This window comes from Thalassophryne amazonica, chromosome 8, assembly GCF_902500255.1.
Source record: "Thalassophryne amazonica chromosome 8, fThaAma1.1, whole genome shotgun sequence".
Classification (NCBI taxonomy): domain Eukaryota; kingdom Metazoa; phylum Chordata; class Actinopteri; order Batrachoidiformes; family Batrachoididae; genus Thalassophryne; species Thalassophryne amazonica.
In genome coordinates this window covers 15,948,722-15,969,998 of record NC_047110.1, presented here as the reverse complement: position 1 = coordinate 15,969,998, position 21,277 = coordinate 15,948,722, and the positions used below count along the sequence as shown (strand labels likewise).

Below are 21,277 nucleotides of genomic sequence, written 5' to 3'. Positions count from 1 at the left end.
TTACCTGACATGCAGCCCCATATCATCAATGACTGTGGAAATTTACATGTTCTCTTCAGGCAGTCATCTTTATAAATCTCATTGGAACGGCACCAAACAAAAGTTCCAGCATCATCACCTTGCCCAATGCAGATTCGAGATTCATCACTGAATATGACTTTCATCCAGTTGTCCACAGTCCACAATTGCTTTTCCTTAGCCCATTGTAACCTTGTTTTTTACTGTTTAGGTGTTAATGATGGCTTTTGTTTAGCTTTTCTGTATGTAAATCCCATTCCTTTAGGCAGTTTCTTACAGTTCGGTCACAGGACGTTGACTCCAGTTTTCCTCCCATTCGTTCCTCATTTGTTTTGTTGTGCATTTTCAATTTTTGAGACATATTGCTTTAAGTTTTCTGTCTTGACGCTTTGATGTCTTCCTTGGTCTACCAGTATGTTTGCCTTTAACAACCTTCCCATGTTGTTTGTATTTGGTCCAGAGTTTAGACACAGCTGACTGTGAACAACCAACATCTTTTGCAACATTGCGTGATGATTTACCCTCTTTTAAGAGTTTGATAATCCTCTCCTTTGTTTCAATTAACATCTCTCGTGTTGGAGCCATGATTCATGTCAGTCCACTTGGTGCAACAGCTCTCCAAGGTGTGATCACTCCTTTTTAGATGCAGACTAACGAGCAGATCTGATTTGATGCAGGTGTTAGTTTTGGGGATGAAAATTTACAGGGTGATTCCATAATTTATTCCTCAGAATTGAGTGAGTCCATATTTTTTTTCCCTCTGCTTGGTCTAAAAAAGTAACCGTTACTGACTGCCACAATTATTTTTCCTGATTTCTTATAGTGTTTCTTAATGCCAGAAAGTTGCCTTTTGAAATGACTTTAGTTTTGTGTCATTGTGTCTGTGATCTGCTTTTTTTCTACAAAATTAAACAACTGAATGAACATTCTCCGAGGCCGGTGATTCCATAATTATTGCCAGGGGTTGTATGTAGATATATTGTTTGGATGGATTTGACTTAATTGCACAGAACTTTGAGAAATTTAAAAACTCTAGAATTTTAGACCAAAGTATTCTATGATCCAGTATCATTAATCCAAAATTAGTCTGTGCAGTTCAGTAGTTCACTCCTCCTCTTTTTCTTTTTTTTTAAGCAAACAATCGATTTCAGTTAACGGCAGCTTCTCACCATGAAATCAGAAAGTCACTTGGAACAATGATGCTGTGTCTTTCACAGTTAACGTCTTTGTGGGGATACTGGAACTGTTTTTTTTAATTGAAAAAGCCTTTATTGTGGTGTATTTCACAACATGAGTTATCTGAGATGTTGCTTCAGAGCGGATTTCGCATGACTTATGCCATTAAATCAACATTTTGGTCAAAGAGGAAGCATGCTGACAGTGTGAGGCGGGGGGGGCATGCAGCGTTCATTACCCAGTTTAAGAGAACCCTTGTATGAAGTTTATTCACACTTGGTTTGATTATTTTGTCTGTTCAGTTTCATTCTCAGTGCTCAGGTTAGGACTTGGGCACAGATGTAGGCATTTCAATTGATTGATATTTTTTTAATTAAAGCCAATTAAACTTGAGTCATCAAGTAAGTGTGCATGCACATTTTCCCCGTGGTTTGCTTGAGAAGTTCAATGTCTGTGGATGGGGGGGGAAGTTCTTTAAATACCTAACAAGCTATAGATCAACTGTATACATCAGTCTTCCTCTGTTTGATAAGCACGAAGAGGTAACAGGCCATGCTTGGAGCCAGAGGTGGGACGAAGTCACCAGCAAGTCATTCTCAAGTCATGAATTGGCAAGTCTCAAGTCAAGTCCCAAGTCATAATGACCACCAATTGCAAGCTGACTTGAGACTTTACTTGGGACTTGAGACTTGCCGATTCATGACTTGAGAATGACTTGACAGTGACTTTGTCCCACCTCTGCTTAGAGCTGCCAGGGTGAGCATGTCATAAACACACATCACATTGCTTCAAGTACACACCAAGCTTGTTTCTGGTGAACGGTGAGTGTGATATGGCCTTCTTCCTGGCTAAAACGTAAGTCCCTTTTGCACTCGGGGTTGCCACAGTAAATCCGAAGTGTATCATCATTTTCAAACCAGTCAGTGATTATTCACACCCACCGGATGGAGTAATTTTTTGACTCATTTATCCAGGTTGTTCCTTTTAGTTTCCACTCCTCTGCATATTTTGACAGTAGTGTATACATACATTTCTGTTGGGATAAAATTAGCTTCGAGTATGATTTCCACTTTAGTCCACCATCCCAAATTTGTGAGAGTATTTAGTTCACTGACACTACCCAAAATAAGCTTGAACCATGTGTTAATAGTGTGAAGCCTGTCTCATTTCAGAGCCATTCTGTATGAGCTTGGTCTCCAGGGGAAGTTGACCACTGACCAGTTAGCCAAGAAGTGGGACAATCTAAAGAGGAGATATAAGGTAGGCTCTCCAACTCTATGGGGAGCAAAATATTGGGAACATAGTCATGTCACTGCCCTGTTAACTTTTGCTATGTTACATGGTAAAGATAGTGTATTTGAATATTACTGAAGCCACACTATGTAGAATTGTGTAATTGCATCATGCTTTAAATTATTAGGAACTACTTATTTATTTATTTAAATAATTATGTTTGTTGGTCTGGACGCAAGCTGCTGCTCGCTTGATGGTGTGTTTAGTATCATTGTCTTGTTGAAACACTCATTTTAAGCGCATTTCCTCTTCAGCATAAGGCAACATGACCTCTTCAGGTATTTTAATGTTTTGAAACTGATCCATGATCCCTGGAACACGAAAAATAAGTATGAGAAACCTCCCCGTATCATGAAACTTACTTCACCGTCTTCACAGTGTGCTGTGGCTTGAATTTTTTGGGGGGGTTGTCTGACAAACTGTCTGTGACCTTTAGACCCAAAAAGAACAATCTTGCTTTCATCAGTCCACAAAATGTTGCGCATTTGTCTTTAGTCCAGTCAGTGTGTTCTTTGGTAGATTAAACAGTTTTGTCTTCTATGTAATATTCAAATACACCTTGCAATAAGTAAACTTAGGTACTTTTTTGTTTTGATTAAAAATGTGAAATTGCTAAGAATTTGGATTCAGTTGAAAGAAATCTTTCAAAAATATGAGTACCTTTCTTGAGACGGTCTGCAAATGGAACAAGTTGCCATTGTTATCAGCAAAGCACTGACATCACTGAATTGTGCAGTCATTGATACTGGTAGTAGTATTGACTTCATAATCCATCACGTCTCCTGTTTGTACCAGGAGTTGAAGTTTCCTACTCGTGGTGTTGAGACCAACCCAAGTTCCTGGCCCTGGTTTTATAGAATGAATGATGCCATGGAGGGTCGTTTTGCTGGCGCAGCACCTATCCTTACGCCCATTGTAGCAGAAGAAGATGAGGAATGTGAGCCATTGTCACCGACGCCCAAAAAACGAGCCCGCCGGAGCCGAGGGGGTATGACTGAGTTCCTTACAGAGTCTGAGATGGACCTGCTGGTTGACAATGAAGAGAAAAATGGATCCACAGTTCTGGGAGATTTGCATCGGATGTCGGAGTTAACCTACAAATGTAAGTATCTGTCTTTAGAGAGTGTTCTTATGTTTGAGAATACAATGTTCCACTGGTTGTTACTCAAACAAGATGGGCTGTATTATGACAACTAACGCAAAATCATGTTGCCCACAGGGTGCAAGTCCATTGAGGGCATGTCCAAATGCACTTGTCTATTAAAGCAGAGGCATACACTTCTGCATTACGTTGATGTGTTTATGACATGGCGGTAACACAAAGTGTCACCATCATGGCTGGCATAAGGCACAAATGCTTTTTGGCGACAGAAGATATCAGTGTGCCACCTCTCTACCCAAGCACATCTCATTATTAGATCATGCCCACATTTGTGCAAGTGGTAGTGTGGTTGTGAGGATGCAAAAGCTGGGGATAAAAAAGAATCTGCGTTCTATTCATAATATGCCTAACGTGTACCTCTGTGTGTGTCCACCGCCCATATGTGGGTAAAGAGGTGGAGCGAGAGTGAGAACGTACATGACCTGGCCAGGACAAATAATGCCCAAACACAGACAAGCTGAGCTAACATTGGTTCGGGTGTTTATTAAATCATATTTTGGGGGCATAGTGGTGGTTACAGTGATTTTGTTTTGGTGTGGGCATTTAAAATTATGAACCGCTTATTTCCCCAATAATCATGGATTAACAACCTAACGTCATGAAGCTACTAATAGCTGGTAAAAATGCTAACACCGTTAGCATCCAGAATTACATCATAACATAATTGCACTCTGTGCGAATACCAGCGCACACATCTTAGGTGATCCCTTTGGAGAATTAACTGTACAACAAGCTATGTTATTACACACATTTTGTAATAAAAGGCGGTCCTTCATGGTGGCCGCACCCATCAGCTTCTGACTGACTGCAGTGACAACACACAAGCAAAGAAAAAATAAAACAACAAAAACATCAACTCAAGCTATCAGCTATCCTTTAGCATGGCAACACCCTGAATAGGGCTTCAGTGAATGTGATGATGTCTGTAAATCAATAAGTACATATTCAAATAATACCACTGCCTTTGATCTTGCATTTATTTTGATCTAAGTTGTTTTCATTTCTTAAATTTTCTTGAGCAAAGATGATGACAATAACTATTGTTTTCCCACAAAAATGTTCATTCTCTGTCCATTATAATATGGTTGCTGCATTTGTTTTTCTATTTTTTATTTTTTATCTTTTACATTTTGCTTTATAACCAGCGGGTATTTCTACTAATTGTTTGGAATCTAGAAATGACACTTACACTGGGCTTTGTCCTGCTTTATGCCAGGTGAATGACAGAGCCTGATATCTCACATACCACAGAGAAGTTTTTTGTTTTTAGACAGTTCGTTGGCACATTCTTGTGTTCAGATGGATAAAAACTAATGTGGTTTTGCCTGAGATGGATATGTTTTTAAAAATTTTACTGAATTCTGATAATTGTTTGCTTTTACTTGTAGTGACAGAGGAAGACATCAAGCGGCTGATTGAGTTGCGAGCGTCTAATGAATCTCTGTTTACTGGGAGGAGAAACACTGCCAAACCGGCTTGGAGGTAAAGAAACAAATAAAACCAATGGCCCAATGAACACTTTAAAGGAGAATGACAGTTACGTATGTAACTACAGTTCTATGAATTCCTGATGACCACCAGAGGGCAGTGCTTAGCAGCTGAATTCTTCCATGCACGCATGCACACTGGCCGAGTCTTATACCAACAAAGTCACGTTAGTGTGTGTGATCCAGGTGACATCAGCTGACAGTATAAGAGAGCACGTCACCCGGCATTCAGTCCTTTTTTCATTTCTTGCGTGGCTAGCAGAGGGTCGAAATTATTTCGGATTGCTTGTCTTGTTGGAACCTCACAACCTTCCTGGTCAGTTTTTTCTGTTTTGTTTGTTTGTTTTGTCTGTTTTGTTTTTTTGTTTGCACTCCCCCTACAGCTCAGGAGTACATATGTCACAAAACTGTCATTTAAAAAAACCTCACTGTTGCCCCCCTCCAGCTCTCTCCATGTGCATTTGTTTTTACCCATGGAGTCGTGTCAAGAAAGCGACAATCAGAAATACACAGAGAAAAGAGTTTAGCTCAGGCTAATCTCTCTTTCTCTCTCTCTGTCCCTTATCTCTGTCTTCTCTCTTTCTCTCCATCTCCATTTCTCACTCTCTGTGGCCTCTCCCTCTACTTCTCCTCCTGTCTTGCGTGTGTAGTCTTTCTCTGCATCTCTCGTTCTTGCTCTGCTCCCGTCTCTATCTCTTTTCATGCATGATTTCTCTCTATGCTTTCTGTTTCTCTCATTGTCAATCTCTGCCCCTCTTGCGTGTGTGATCTTAAATTTCAATTTCAGTGGAGCTTTATTGACATGAGGAAACATGTTTACATTGTCAAAGCAAGTGTTATATAGAGCAAAAATTAAGAAGATGTACATACAGTTAACAGTATTGTACAGTAAATAAATTTGTAAACAGGAGATATGGGATTGAAATAATAGTAAAGAATACTATCCTATAAAATGTGTTATACAACCCCTGGCAAAAATTATGGAATCACCGGCCTCGGAGGATGTTCATTCAGTTGTTTAATTTTGTAGAAAAAAAGCAGATCACAGACATGACACAAAACTAAAGTCATTTCAAATGGCAACATTCTGGCTTTAAGAAACACTATAAGAAATCAAGAAAAAAAATTGTGGCAGTCAGTAACGGTTACTTTTTTAGACCAAGCAGAGGGAAAAAAATATGGACTCACTCAATTCTGAGGAATAAATTATGGAATCACCCTGTAAATTTTCATCCCCAAAACTAACACCTGCATCAAATCAGATCTGCTTGTTAGTCTGCATCTAAAAAGGAGTGATTGCACCTTGGAGAGCTGTTGCACCAAGTGGACTGACATGAATCATGGCTCCAACACGAGAGATGTCAATTGAAACAAAGGAGAGGATTATCAAACTCTTAAAAGAGGGTAAATCATCACACAATGTTGCAAAAGATGTTGGTTGTTCACAGTCAGCTGTGTCTAAACTCTGGACCAAATACAAACAACATGGGAAGGTTGTTAAAGGCAAACATACTGGTAGACCAAGGAAGACATCAAAGCATCAAGACAGAAAACTTAAAGCAGTATGTCTCAAAAATTGAAAATGCACAACAAAACAAATGAGGAACGAATGGGAGGAAACTGGAGTCAACATCTGTGACCGAACTGTAAGAAACCGCCTAAAGGAAATGGGATTTACATACAGAAAAGCTAAACGAAAGCCATCATTAACACCTAAACAGAAAAAAACAAGGTTACAATGGGCTAAGGAAAAGCAATCGTGGACTGTGGATGACTGGATGAAAGCCATATTCAGTGATGAATCTCGAATCTGCATTGGGCAAGGTGATGATGCTGGAACTTTTGTTTGGTGCCGTTCCAATGAGATTTATAAAGATGACTGCCTGAAGAGAACATGTAAATTTCCACAGTCATTGATGATATGGGGCTGCATGTCAGGTAAAGGCACTGGGGGAGATGGCTGTCATTACATCATCAATAAATGCACAAGTTTACGTTGATATTTTGGACACTTTTCTTATCCCATCAATTGAAAGGATGTTTGGGGATGATGAAATCATTTTTCAAGATGATAATGCATCTTGCCATAGAGCAAAAACTGTGAAAACATTCCTTGCAAAAAGACACATAGGGTCAATGTCATGGCCTGCAAATAGTCCGGATCTTAATCCAATTGAAAATCTTTGGTGGAAGTTGAAGAAAATGGTCCATGACAAGGCTCCAACCTGCAAAGCTGATCTGGCAACAGCAATCAGAGAAAGTTGGAGCCAGATTAATGAAGAGTACTGTTTGTCACTCATTAAGTCCATGCCTCAGAGACTGCAAGCTGTTATAAAAGCCAGAGGTTGTGCAACAAAATACTAGTGATGTATTGCAGCGTTCTTTTGTTTTTCATGATTCCATAATTTTTTCCTCAGAATTGAGTGATTCCATATTTTTTTCCCTCTGCTTGGTCTAAAAAAGTAACCGTTACTGACTGCCACAATTTTTTTTCCTGATTTCTTATAGTGTTTCTTAAAGCCAGAAAGTTGCCATTTGAAATGACTTTAGTTTTGTGTCATGTCTGTGATCTGCTTTTTTTCTACAAAATTAAACAACTGAATGAACATCCTCCGAGGCTGGTGATTCCATAATTTTTGCCAGGGGTTGTACATAGATAAAGTGACACAGCAGTTTAACCTCCTGTTTTGGGTTTGTGGTGGTTTATGTCCGTTGCTTCTCCTTTTCGTGTCACAGCAGCTCACAAACCTCGCTGCTGTGTTTGCACATTGGTGTACTTCACCCAACAGATACAGAAGTTTTTTTTTTTTTTATGTTGGTCATGCTCTCAAAGTCTTTTTTGGGTGTTTGTGATCTGTGGGGAAGTACGTGTCTCTGTCTTGGTACAGCTGGCAGGTGGTTAGGAAGTGCAGCTTGGTCTCCACTTCGTGTTGTGAGCAGTGGATGCACTCGCTCCACCTCCTGTTTCTCAGTCTCCCTGCCCCATTGAACTGTGCTCCTAAGCTTCCCCCAGCAGCAAGAATGCACGTCTGCATCTGTTTTTCACGCTTCGTTATCTTTCAGCTCTGCTATTCCAAGAAAGCCAGAGGAATGTTGACTCATGGGTGACTCCTTGCTCTGTCATGCTGTTTTTCCTCTTTGTCGCTTCCTCTGACAGCGTTTTTTTGCTTTGTTCGTTGGCTCTACCATCCCTGGTTCTCAAGACCAGGCACCTAAGTGGCTCTACTCTACTCTTTTCTACTCTCCTATACTTTACTCTTCCTTTTTAGATATTTAGATATACCTTTATATACTGGCATAGTTCCACCTTAGAATTGGAATATAATATATAAGATATACCTTACTGAATTTTCATGCAGCTACTTAACTTCCAGTTCTGTGCTTGGTGGTTTCATTACCCCGGCAGACTGGTTTAGGTTAAGTTTTGATATGACACGGTTATTCGTGCCTGGTAATCTTCATATATGTTCCATATACTGTTTGTATATTATATACTTATTCCTAGCTATTCTTTCTTTCTATTTTTTTCCTAGCTATTAATAATTTTCTATACTTTTCTGATATTACGATAACTACGTATAATAATAGTCCTATAATATAATATATTTTTACCCTGTCCCTCATACTTAAGTTACTATATATGATAGCTACTTTTAATATAGGGTGATCACTAGCCCTAAATACCAAGGTGATGGACTCGTACCCTAGTCCCTTAAACAAGGGTTTAAATATCATGATGGCTACTTATAAGAGGGGGTGGTCACTAGCCCGGCAAACCAAGGTGATGGACTCATACCCTACTCCCTTAAAGAAGGGTATACCTCTTATTTCCAACTCGTCCTGTAATTATGACGTTACATCCCCAAACCCTACCTTGGTAGGAAGGGATGTGACTGATGCTATACAGGACAATAGAGTTGGTAAATGTGGTAGTAGTAAATGTAAAACTTGCAAATACATAGTAGAAGGAAATAACTTCAGGAGTAACACCACAGGTAGACAATGCAAGGTTAGCTCACCTGAAACAAAAATGACATGCAACACAAAAAATATAATTTACTTGATTAGCTGCAAAAAATGTGGTATCCAATACATAGGAGAAACTAGCCAAGCCCTTAGGCACAGAATGAACAACCATAAACAGAGGCTTAATAAAATGTGTAATTTATTTTTATACCAACACTTTTGCTCATATGGTCATAATGTAGATGACATAGAGGTTATGCCTATAGAGGAAGTATTTTTGGAAGAGGGTGAATGCTTTAGTTTAGCTTCTAAACGATTACAAAGGGAGGAATACTGGTACAAAGAACTAGCCACAATTTATCTGTATGGGCTTAATGACAGTGTCAAAAAACTAGGTAATGTTTCTAAAAAAGATATGGAAAATATTGTCATATGGACATTTTTTAACAAAAAACAACGTAAGTTCAAAAAAGGTAAGTGCAGTAGACAACATGCAACTACAAAGATAGATTTAGAACTTAAATTAAAAGAACTAGTTAACAATTACAATAGACCTGGGTTAGTATATGAACTTATCACGTTAATGTTTTTGGTTCTACAACGAAAACTTGGCATCCTAACAGCTTTAGCTAATATTATACTTTCAGAACAAAGATTACCTAACTATATTTCACTTGTCATAAAAGATTTAGCTAACTATAGGTTAGCTTTACAAAAAATGGAAAAAACTACAATAACCAAAGATGATAATAAATCTTTCTTGACAATTCCTTTTCACAACAAAGGCATTGAAATGATATGTAGTGATATGTAGCTAAATATATAGCTGGTAAAGTTTTTAATTTCAAACAAAGCATAAAAAATTTAGACTTTGAATTAGTTACTACAAACCTTAGCTGTGATTGCCACTGGTCTAATTTCAAATACGAGCCAACAGGACATATAATAACCGGTAATCTCAGAATAATTTAGAACAGGAAGCTTAGAAAATTACTTAGTAAAGGACCATCATTTAGAGAACAAAATAATATTAACTGGGACACAAACCTCATAATAGTTAAAAAAAAAAAAAAAAAAAAAAAGCCATTAAGGATTACAAAAAACGTTGGGCTAAAAAAGAAAAAGTAGATACTAGAACATTGGACGAATGGGAAGGTCGAGTATTAGAAACAGTTCAAATTAAGATAGATAGACTTAGGAAAAAAGGAAAAATCCATATAAAAAACATGTACTGTCAGACAAGGTTTGCCTAGAATACCTAAATAACAGAGACGTTTTGTTTTAGTACCAGCAGATAAAGCCAGCAACAATATCCTAATAGTTTGCAAAAAATATTACTTAGATGTAGTTTTAAGGAACTCAACACTAGTGATGGGACTAACCCACAAACATATATGTCTTATAATAGTCACACAGAAGATATTGTTACAAAACACCAACAATTTATGACTAAATATAACATTAAAATTACTAACGATATGAAACAATTACCATCCTTCTACTGGCTTCCAAAAATGCATAAAAATCCAATAGGTAGTAGATTTATAGTGGCCTCTAATGCGTGTACTATTAAACTATTATCCCAACTACTAACCTCTAGCCTTAAATTAGTTACAAAACATTTCAAATAATACTGCGAAGGCATAGCTCGTAACACTCGAGTTAATTGCTTTTGGATTATCGATAATGCTACAGAGGTTTTAAATAAACTAAAATAGTTAAACAAACTAAAGTAGCTACACATTTTGATTGTTTTGATTTTTCCACCCTGTATACTAACATCCGACATGACCAATTTATATATAGTATCAGTGAACTAGTCAGGGAAGCTTTTAGAATTAGAGGTTCTAAATATATCGTTATTAGAAATGATAGCACAACATATTGGTCTAACATCAACACATTATCATAATATAACTGAGGAAAATATGATTGCGCATATAGAATTCCTTGTAGACAATATCTATATAGAAGTTGGCAACAGAATTTTCAAACAAACAATAGGGATACCTATGGGAACAGATTGTGCTCCACTTTTAGCTAACCTTTTCCTTTTTTATTATGAATACAAATTTATGAAAGATAAACTTAAAACTAATAGCAAGTCAGCAAAAACCTTTAATAATACCTTCCGTTACATTGATGACCTACTTACTTTAAATAACCCTAATTTTGAGAATGAAATTAAAAATATTTATCCATCAGAATTAGAACTAAAAAAGACTACAGAAAACAATAAAAAACTCTCATACTTAGATATAGAGTTGAGCATTATAGATAGACAGTTTAGAACAGCCGTTTTCAACAAACGGGATGATTTTAACTTTCATATTGTAAAATGTCCTTGTATGAGTAGTAACATACCAAGTAAACCTACATACAGTGTTTACACCTCTCAGTTAGTCAGAATTGGTTGCATTTGTGATAATTACCAAAGTTTTTCCCACCAGACACCATAAACTTACTAGTAAATTAGTTAAACAAGGGTTTCTGTATAACATATTGGTTCTTCCGTTCAAAAAGATTTTTTAATAGACATCAAGAAATAATATCTAAGTTTGGGGTTCCCATGTAGAAGATGGAATTTCTTCTACCTATTAGCTAACGATAACCTAACAAATAGAGTAAACCTTAGATAAAACCTATAACATATTATATCTGAGCCTTTGTTTATATAGTTATACTGCTACAATTATAGCTTAGCTTATTAGCTATTAATTATCTAATAAGCTGCCTCACCCCCATTCACCGTGTGTGTGTGTGTGTGTGTGTATATATATATATATATATATATATATGTGTATATATATATGTGTATATATGTGTATATATATATATATGTGTATATACGAGGTCTATTAGATAATAAACCGATCCTTTTATTATTATTATTATTTTTTTAACTATATGGATTTGAATGACATGCTATTACACCAATCATGCTTGAACCCTCATGCGCATGCGTGAGTTTTTTCACGCGTGTCGGTGACGTCATTTCCCTGTGGGCAGGCCTTGAGTGAGATGTGGTCCCGCCCTCTCTGCTGAATTCCTTTGTTTCACACGCTGCTCGAGACGGCGCGCGTTGCTTTATCAAAATTTTTTCTGGACCTGTGAGGAATATCCGAGTGGACACTATTCGAGAAATTAAGCTGGTTTTCGGTGAAAAGTTTAAAGGCTGGTGAGAGATTATGGGGTGTTTCTGTCGGTGTAAGGACTTCCCACGGAGCGGGACGTGGTGCAGCGCTTCCAGGCGCCGTCGTCGGCCTGTTTCGACCTGAAAACATCCTAATTTAAGGCTTAATTCACCCAGGACGTCGTGAGAGAACAGAGAAGATTCAGAAGAGGCCGGCATGAGGACTTTATGCGGACATTCCACTGTTTAAGGACATTTTTTAATGAAAGACGTGCGCGCAAATTCGCCGAGTCGTTTCCGTGACAACTCGGCAATCTGTGTGCGCCGCGACAGGAAAAACACCTCCGTGTTGAAAACCATTTGTAAAATTCAGGCGGCTTTTGATGGCTTTCAACAAGTGAGTAACTGAGAAATTGTTTAACAGCTTGGGCATGTTCCAACTTGCCCGTTAAGGTTTCCAACGGATGTGTTTTTACTGTCGTGACCCCCCGTGGTCGGGTCCGGCCCGACATGCGACTCTGCCCGCACGTTCTTTCATTACAAAATGTCCATTAACAATGGAATGTCCGAATAACCTCCTCATGCCGGACTTCTCTGAAAGTTCTCTGTTCGCTGACGACTTACTGGGTCAACAGAGCCTGAAATGTGGAAGTTTTCAACTTGAAATGGCGAGACGCTGCCGCCTCGAAGCGCAGATTGCCGTCAGGCGCCGTGGGCCGTCCTTACGGCGACACTACCAGACCAAAATCTCTCATCAGCCGTTAAAATTTTTAACGAAAACCAGCTGAATTTATCGAATGGTGTCCACTCAGTTGTGCCTTACAGTTTTGAAAAAAGTTTGATCAAACAAAGCAGCAGTCTCTGAGCCATTCCTAAACAATGAAAAAATCGACGAGAGGGTGGGCCACTCCTCACTCAAAGACTGCCCACAGGCGAATGATGTAACCGACAGGCGTGAAAAAACTCTTGCATGCCCACAAGGGTTCAAGCATGTCTGATGTAATCACACGTGGTTCAAATCCATATGGTTTTTGAAAAAAATAATAAGGTCGGATACTTTTCTAATAGACCTTGTGTATATATATATTCCAGTTTAAGCCTTATCGGCATTCATCGTAGCTTACAAAATAGTTGGTTCCTTTGTGTTTGATAACCCACATTAATTCATACTTTTGCCCACATTTAATTTATATGTATTTATTAATACTGTCGCTGCAGTTTTAACTACGCTATTATACTTTATAGACTAATTACCGTTTTTGTTTATCGTGTTAGCTTGCTGGGTACGGTTGGCTTATTCACGGCTAATTTAGCTCTTCCACGAGCCTATTTTCACCATTTACAATACTTTTTACATGGTGTAGGTTTTTTAATGATTCATCAGTTTATGTGTTCCTCTAAAGACAACATATAGTAACCTAAGGTTTCCATTTGATAGCATAATGATTATACTTTTTATTTTCCTATTGTATGCTAACAGAGTTACTTAGATAGATACCAGTACACTCACACACTCACAGCTTCTGCATCTACAGCTTAGCCTACTAACTATATTTGATTTACTACTAGTCTACATGCTAATACCTACAGTAGTGTCAGAATAATAGTAGTGCTATGTGACTAAAAGATTAATCCAGGTTTGAGTATATTTCTTATTGTTACATGGGAAACAAGGTACCAGTAGATTCAGCAGGTTCTCACAAATCCAACAAGACCAACCATTTAAAAAAGCGTAGAAAAGGGGGTGTTCACAATAATAGTAGTGTGGTATTCAGTCAGTGAGTTCGTCAATTTTGTGGAACAAACAGGTGTGAATCAGGTGTCCCCTATTTAAGGATGAAGCCAGCACCTGTTGAACATGCTTTTCTCTTTGAAAGCCTGAGGAAAATGGGATGTTCAAGACATTGTTCAGAAGAACAGCGTAGTTTGATTAAAAAGTTGATTGGAGAGGGGAAAACTTAACGCAGGTGCAAAAAATTATAGGCTGTTCATCTACATGATCTCCAATGCTTTAAAATGGACAAAATAACCAGAGACGCATGGAAGAAAATGGAAAACAACCATCAAAATGGATAGAAGAATAACCAGAATGGCAAAGGCTCACCCACTGATCAGCTCCAGGATGATCAAAGACAGTCTGGAGTTACCTGTAGTGCTGTGACAGTTAAAAGACACCTGTGTGAAGCTAATTTAGGGCCGCAGACAGTTTGTAAGACGACCCCCAAACTCTGAATTCAAGCCACAGTTCACAGTGAAGACAGTGAAGCATGGTGGTGCAAGCATCATGATATGGGCATGTTTCTCCTACTATGGTGTTGGGCCTATATATCGCATACCAGGTATCATGGATCAGTTTGGATGTGTCAAGATACTTGAAGAGGTCATGTTGCCTTACGCTGAAGAGGACATGCCCTTGAAATGGGTGTTTCAAACAAGACAATGACCCCAAGCACACTAGTAAATGAGCAAAATCTTGGTTCCAAACCCAACAAATTAATGCCTCGCAGATGTGAAGAAATCATGAAAAACTGTGGTTTATACAACTAAATCAGGGGTGGCCAAGTTCGGTCCTCGAGAGCCACATTCCTGAGACTCTTAGTTGTCTCCCTGCTCCAACACACCTGAATCCAATGAAAGACTCGTTAGTAGACTTTTAATGAGGCCTTTCATTGGATTTCAGGTGTGTTGGAGCAGGGAGGAAAACTAACAGTGTCAGGAATGTGGCTCTCGAGGACTGAACTTGGTCACCCCTGAACTAATACTAGTTTAGTGATTCACAGGATTGCTAAAAAAGCAGTTTGAACATAATAGTTTTGAGTTTGTAGCGTCAACAGCAGATGCTACTATTATGTGAACACCCCCTTTTCTACTTTTTTTTTTTAACTAATAGCCCAATTTCATAGCCTTAAGAGTGTGCATATCATGAATGCTTGGTCTTGTGGATTGTGAGAATCTACTGAATCTACTGGTACCGATTGTTTCCCATGTAACAATAAGAAAATTACTCAAAACCTGGATTAATCTTTTTAGTCACATAGCACTACTATTATGCGGAACACTACTGTTACATGTTGCGGTGAGCCTACTTTACATCTTCTCCTGTGATGTCTTATCCTTCTTATGTCTTATTATTTATTATATATACCTTTTTCTTGAGCTGCTTGGGTGGATAGGGAGAGTTCCCATGGGATAAATAAGCTTTTTAACCTACCATCCCTGGTTCTCAAGACCAGGCACCTAAGTGGCTCTACTCTACTCTTGTCTACTCTCCTATTTTACTCTTCTTTTTTAGATATTTAGAAATACCTTTGTATACTGGCATAGTTCCACTTTAGAATTGGAATATAAGATATATCTTACTGAATTTTCATGTAAAAAAAAATTGAAGTATTGTCTTCTTCTTATAGCCGTTAACTCACTGACCCCTCGATAGAGGGGCATGTTTGTGTCGTTGTAGTGCCGTAAAGCAGTTAAAGTTAAAGACTGTCATTCACACAACACCAGGTCAGTGTCTCTGAAGTTGTAAGGCTAATTTTCTGCTACAAGGGTCCTGATGGGGGAGAGAGAGCCCCCATTCCTCCTAAAACGAATAATTTAACCATTATAATGACTCCCAAGCTGTAAATTAAGGTCATAAAGTTAAAGTGCCTTGATGCTTGCACGACTTTGATTCCCGCACTTGCACGCACTCTGTTGTGCAGGAGAGTAAACTTGTCACAAACCGTTATGTGCGTAACTTCATGCAAGTGTGCAAAGAAAATTTTGAAATATTCAAAATCTCTGTCATGCATTAATTATGTGAACTTCACGTGAACATTGCACAAACAATTAAAAAACACTGCGTGAGTGCGAGTGACTGTCAGTGCACTGCATCACAGCTCAGCTCATCTGAACGATTATAACGAGATGTTAATCTATACAGCTACTCATAAGAAGGAATGAACATGCAACTGTTTGCCAAACCATTACAAAATAAACATTACAAATAGTTACCTTTTAGGCTGTTCCAAATGCGTTCTCCACCTCATGAAGCACAGGAAAGAGAGAGGGGAAAAAAGCTGCAGATGAAATGGTCCTCTGTGATTCTTGAAGTGATTAGGTGTTTTCAACATCCAAACTCTGAGAGAAAATGATTAATCTGTTACGAAGTAATTATTTTATATACGCAGTGTTCAGCGCACAAAGCGCAGCATCCAGCTGGGAACACAATGGGTGGCATTTTCATGACGAAGTGCGCAAGAGTATGGAGCCAAAATGCGTGTAAGTGTCAAGGCACCTTTACTGTGTTCCCCTTTTAAAGGGTTCTCAGTAGTTAACTGGGATCCTTCTCTTTTTGTTAATGCTGAACCTGCATGGTTGGAGAGTAAAAACAACCATGCTAAACCAGCCTAAACTGCTCGTCTTGGTGGGATTTCAGGTGGAGACTGTCCAGTTCCAAATGAAACCAAGATTACTTGGACTGATATATATCCCATTTGCTTTTTATGAACCAGTGTAATTCTTAATGAGTCCTACTCTCAAAAGAAAGTTATAAAATGAATAGCAACAACCTGTGTTTTAGGTATGGCAGAGCTACTTGCACAGTTATTGTATCTGAAATGGCTAACTCGCCTTGTTTTGCTTTTTTTTTTTATTTTGTTAGGGGAATAGTGAAGGAGATGGGGTTAACTGGGAAGATAACCCCCGACCAAGTCGCAAAGAAATGGGACAACCTGAAGACTAAATTTAAGGTGACAAATAGAATGGGCTGATCTCCTGTTTTTTCAGTTCCGATCCTTGTTTCCAGTACAATAGCTCTTTTTGAACTTGTTAAAAAGGCCGTTTTTCCACTACACAAAAGTAGCACGACTAGGCTCGACTCTACTCGTTTTTTTTAATACCGAGTAGTGTATTACAGTAATGTTGCTCTCTCTGCTGAAAGTGCTGCGTGGTCATCCACAACTCCCATGTGCTGTTACGCTCAAACCATCTGAGCATGTTCAAGCACTTGTAATTAAAAACCAATAATCTGATTTCAGACATTCTGATGATACTTAAACTGGAGAATAATCTTGCCAGTGGAGGCACACAGGGTTTTATGCACAGAAACTGATCCCATCCACAAGAGTTGCATCGGGTGTGTGCATGTGTGTGTTTTTGTTTCTGTGTGACATGCAGCCCGCACAGAAGTAATTAAATTAACATTGGTGTTGCATTTCGTCCCTCCACACCACAAAATAGTGATACAGTTTAAAAACAAAAAAAAATCAATTTATTTGTGCCCGAATGTGAAAATGACTTTACCCTGAATAACGGACAGTAATGGTCAGTAAAAAGTCTTTTGAAGAATTACGGTTTATCTTTCATCATCCCCCAAACTCCTCTGAATCAGGCAGCGGCGTCTATAATTATATGTGTTTTCATAGAGGAGCTGCAGCGTGATGTGTGACAGCTTTCAAAATGGAATTCAGAGTGCAGCACATTCATTCATTCACCTTCTACCGCTTAGCCAAATTAAGGGTCGTGGGGGGCTGGAGCCTATCCCAGCAGTCATAGGGTGCAACAAAAAAGGACAGTACTTTTTGCCAGTAGTACTATTAGAATTGTTAAGGTTTCTTTTGTATTCACCACTCTAGCAATTCAGAAGCAAAGTTCGATCACCACATTCTACAGACTTTGGATTTAGTGTGCTCATACATTTTTCATCACCATGCTACAAAAGCTGTACAGTGAGGGAACACAGAAGGGCAGTGCTGTTATGAATATGATCACATGATTTCAGAAACAGTACACATACAGTAGTGTTCAGAATAATAGTAGTGCTATGTGACTAAAAAGATGAATCCAGGTTTTGAGTATATTTCTTATTGTTACATGGGAAACAAGGTACCAGTAGATTCAGTAGATTCTCACAAATCCAACAAGACCAAGCATTCATGATATGCACCCTCTTAAGGCTATGAAATTGGGCTATTAGTAAAAAAAAAGTAGAAAAGGGGGTGTTCACAATAATAGTAGCATCTGCTGTTGACGCTACAAACTCAAAACTATTATGTTCAAACTGCTTTTTTAGCAATCCTGTGAATCACTAAACTAGTATTTAGTTGTATAACCACAGTTTTTCATGATTTCATCACATCTGCGAGGCATTAATTTTGTTGGTTTGGAACCAAGATTTTGCTCGTTTACTAGTGTGCTTGGGGTCATTGTCTTGTTGAAACACCCATTTCAAGGGCATGCCCTCTTCAGCATAAGGCAACATGACATCTTCAAGTATTTTGACATATCCAAACTGATCCATGATACCTGGTATGTGATATATAGGCCCAACACCAGAGTAGGAGAAACATGCCCATATCATTATGCTTGCACCACCATGCTTCACTGTCTTCACTGTGAACTGTGGCTTGAATTCAGAGTTTGGGGATCATCTCAAACTGTCTGCGGCCCTTGGACTCAAAAAAACAGTTTTACTCACATCAGTCCACAAAATATTCCTCCATTTCTCTTTAGGCCAGTTGATGTGTTCTTTGGCAAATTGTAACCTCTACTGCACGTCTTTTATTTAACCGGGGGATTCTTGCAAATAAATTAGCTTCACACAGGTGTCTTTTAACTGTCACAGCACTTACAGGTAACTCCAGACTGTCTTTGATCATCCTGGAGCTGATCAATGGGTGAGCCTTTGCCATTCTGGTTATTCTTCTATCCATTTTGATGGTTGTTCTCCATTTTCTTCCATGCGTCTCTGATTTTTTGTCCATTTTAAAACATTGGAGATCATTGTAGATGAACAGCTTATCATTTTTTGCACCTGCGTATAAGTTTTCCCCTCTCCAATCAACTTTTTAATCAAACTACGCTGTTCTTCTGAACAATGTCTTGAACGTCCCATTTTCCTCAGGCTTTCAAAGAGAAAAGCATGTTCAACAGGTGCTGGCTTCATCCTTAAATAGGGGGCACCTGATTCACACCTGTTTGTTCCACAAAATTGGCAAACTCACTGACCGAATGCCACACTACTATTATTGTGAACACCCCCTTTTCTACTTTTTTTTTTTTTTTTACTAATAGCCCAATTTCATAGCCTTAAGAGTGTGCATATCATGAATGCTTGGTCTTGTTGGATTTGTGAGAATCTACTGAATCTACTGGTACCTTGTTTCCCATGTAACAATAAGAAATATACTCAAAACTTGGATTCATCTTTTTAGTCACATAGCACTACTGTTATTCTGAACACTACTGTAATTAAAGCCAGGTACAACCTGAAGTATTGTGTTTGGAGATTTATGATGTAGTCCTGTTTTAGGTTTGCAGCCAGTCTGTACTGTTACTGATTCAGCAAAGGTTTATCATCACAGTTCGGGTTCTTCCGCTGTGTACCATGGGTCTTGGGTCTTTATTGGATCACACTTTAATCTGTGGATGTTCTTTGCACATTTCTGTAGGACCTGAAGTTTCCTCCTCGAGGAATGGAGGGTCAGACAAACCCTGCTTCCTGGCCCTGGTTTCAGCTAATGAGTGATGCTCTAGAGGGGCGACTGGCGAGTAAAGCTCCCAGAGTGACACCTGTCTGGACCAGCGAGGAGGATGGAGTTTTTCAGTTCTTCTCCGCCTCCCGACAGAGGACTGTATTTTAGCTGAGAGGAGCAGTGTATCAGAGCTGGAGAGCATGGTGGGTGGAGGAAAATAGCGAGTCTGAAGGGAATATTACCTACATCGATGCCTAGTGGCGAGGAATGCTCAACACCCTCAGACCTCTCTTATAAAAGTAAGACAGGTTTTTCCACACGAGTGTATTGTTCCCATTTCACACTGCAAGCGTTGACGGCGTTAGACGCATCGCGGGTCGGTCTAAAAAGCATTATTTTCAATGAGACACTTTGCGTTTTTGACGCAACGCCAAGCATCGCGCCAAAACCCGAGCTAAACTGACGCTCCACCGGGAGCACACATTGCCGCTTGTTGTCAAGCTGCCGCAGTCAAAGTTCAACCCAGTCCAACTTTTGTCGCTGTGCTCTGTGACGTAACTTTGCGCTGTCCAGTAGAAACGAGGCATCAGGCCAAAACACTAAAGACTACAGTGCAGAAACGTGTCACAGAACTGCTCATTTATACACAGCAGTTGTCTGAAGAAAATCCTTGCAAATGTTTTTTTTTTTTTAACCTCAATTTATTTTGGATTACTGTAACAAAAGATTTTTTTTTTTACATTAGACCACTTGTAATTAAAATAGTAAAAACATAAAAGATTATTTAGAAACCTTTCTTCATCTGTAAATTAAAACCATACTTACCAGTTGTTTCAGATGAGCTGATTTTTTTTTTTTGATTGCCACACAGAGGATTTACTACCAATGATATATACACAATGTGTGCTGACACCTTGTATGGCAGAGTGGGAGGTACCATTTTCCTGAGGTTGCTCACAGTTTGTAGTTTAGCTTTTTATGTTTTATTTTTCTGACCAATTTTATATAGTCGTTTAATGATAAGGGTCAAAAATAGTACGTAGTGCACAAATTGTTAGTAATTCCTGGTAATCTCAGTTGTCTCTTGATTTATTTTCTGGTGAAGTGACAGACCAGGACACCCGGAAGATGATTAGCCTAGAGCTGCTAACGAGGCACTGTTCACTGGGAGAAGAAATGCTGCTAAAGCCGCCTGGAAGTAAGACATTATCTGTTGGTCTCTAAAAAGGTGTACAGGGTCTTGTCTTGCACATCAGGTTAAATCTGTGTTTGTGTTGCTTGTCCTGACTCCACATATCAGAGCCATTCTGAAAGAGCTCGGGCTACAGGGAAAGATTTCAACACACCAGATGGCAAAGAAATGGGACAATCTGAAGAGGCGATATAAGGTAATGTGGTGGCCTACAGCATTTTATTTATTTATTTTTGCCACACTTCAGACATGACTGTAAGTATCAGATGTTAAAGAGCCACGTTTAAAAAAAAAAAAAAAAAAGCAGTATATTGAACATCAGCTCCATATTTCATCTCAACACACTTGTATGAGGACTTTCTGATCGGGTTGAAATCACTGTGACTTTCATGGAAG

General features: G+C 38.8%; 1 protein-coding gene across 1 annotated transcript in view; it reads left to right on the top strand.

The window, feature by feature from the left end:
* Positions 1-21,045, top strand: part of LOC117515280 — a 50,414-nt gene extending 29,369 nt beyond the window's left edge. The window contains exons 6-12 of the mRNA XM_034175765.1: positions 2,367-2,454; positions 3,283-3,589; positions 5,038-5,131; positions 16,878-16,965; positions 19,666-19,988; positions 20,795-20,887; positions 20,990-21,045. Coding sequence (XP_034031656.1) covers positions 2,367-2,454; positions 3,283-3,589; positions 5,038-5,131; positions 16,878-16,965; positions 19,666-19,857 — 769 coding nt within the window. The 3' untranslated portion in view covers positions 19,858-19,988; positions 20,795-20,887; positions 20,990-21,045. The remainder of the gene's footprint in view (positions 1-2,366; positions 2,455-3,282; positions 3,590-5,037; positions 5,132-16,877; positions 16,966-19,665; positions 19,989-20,794; positions 20,888-20,989) is intronic.
* Positions 21,046-21,277: the final 232 nt, after the last annotated feature.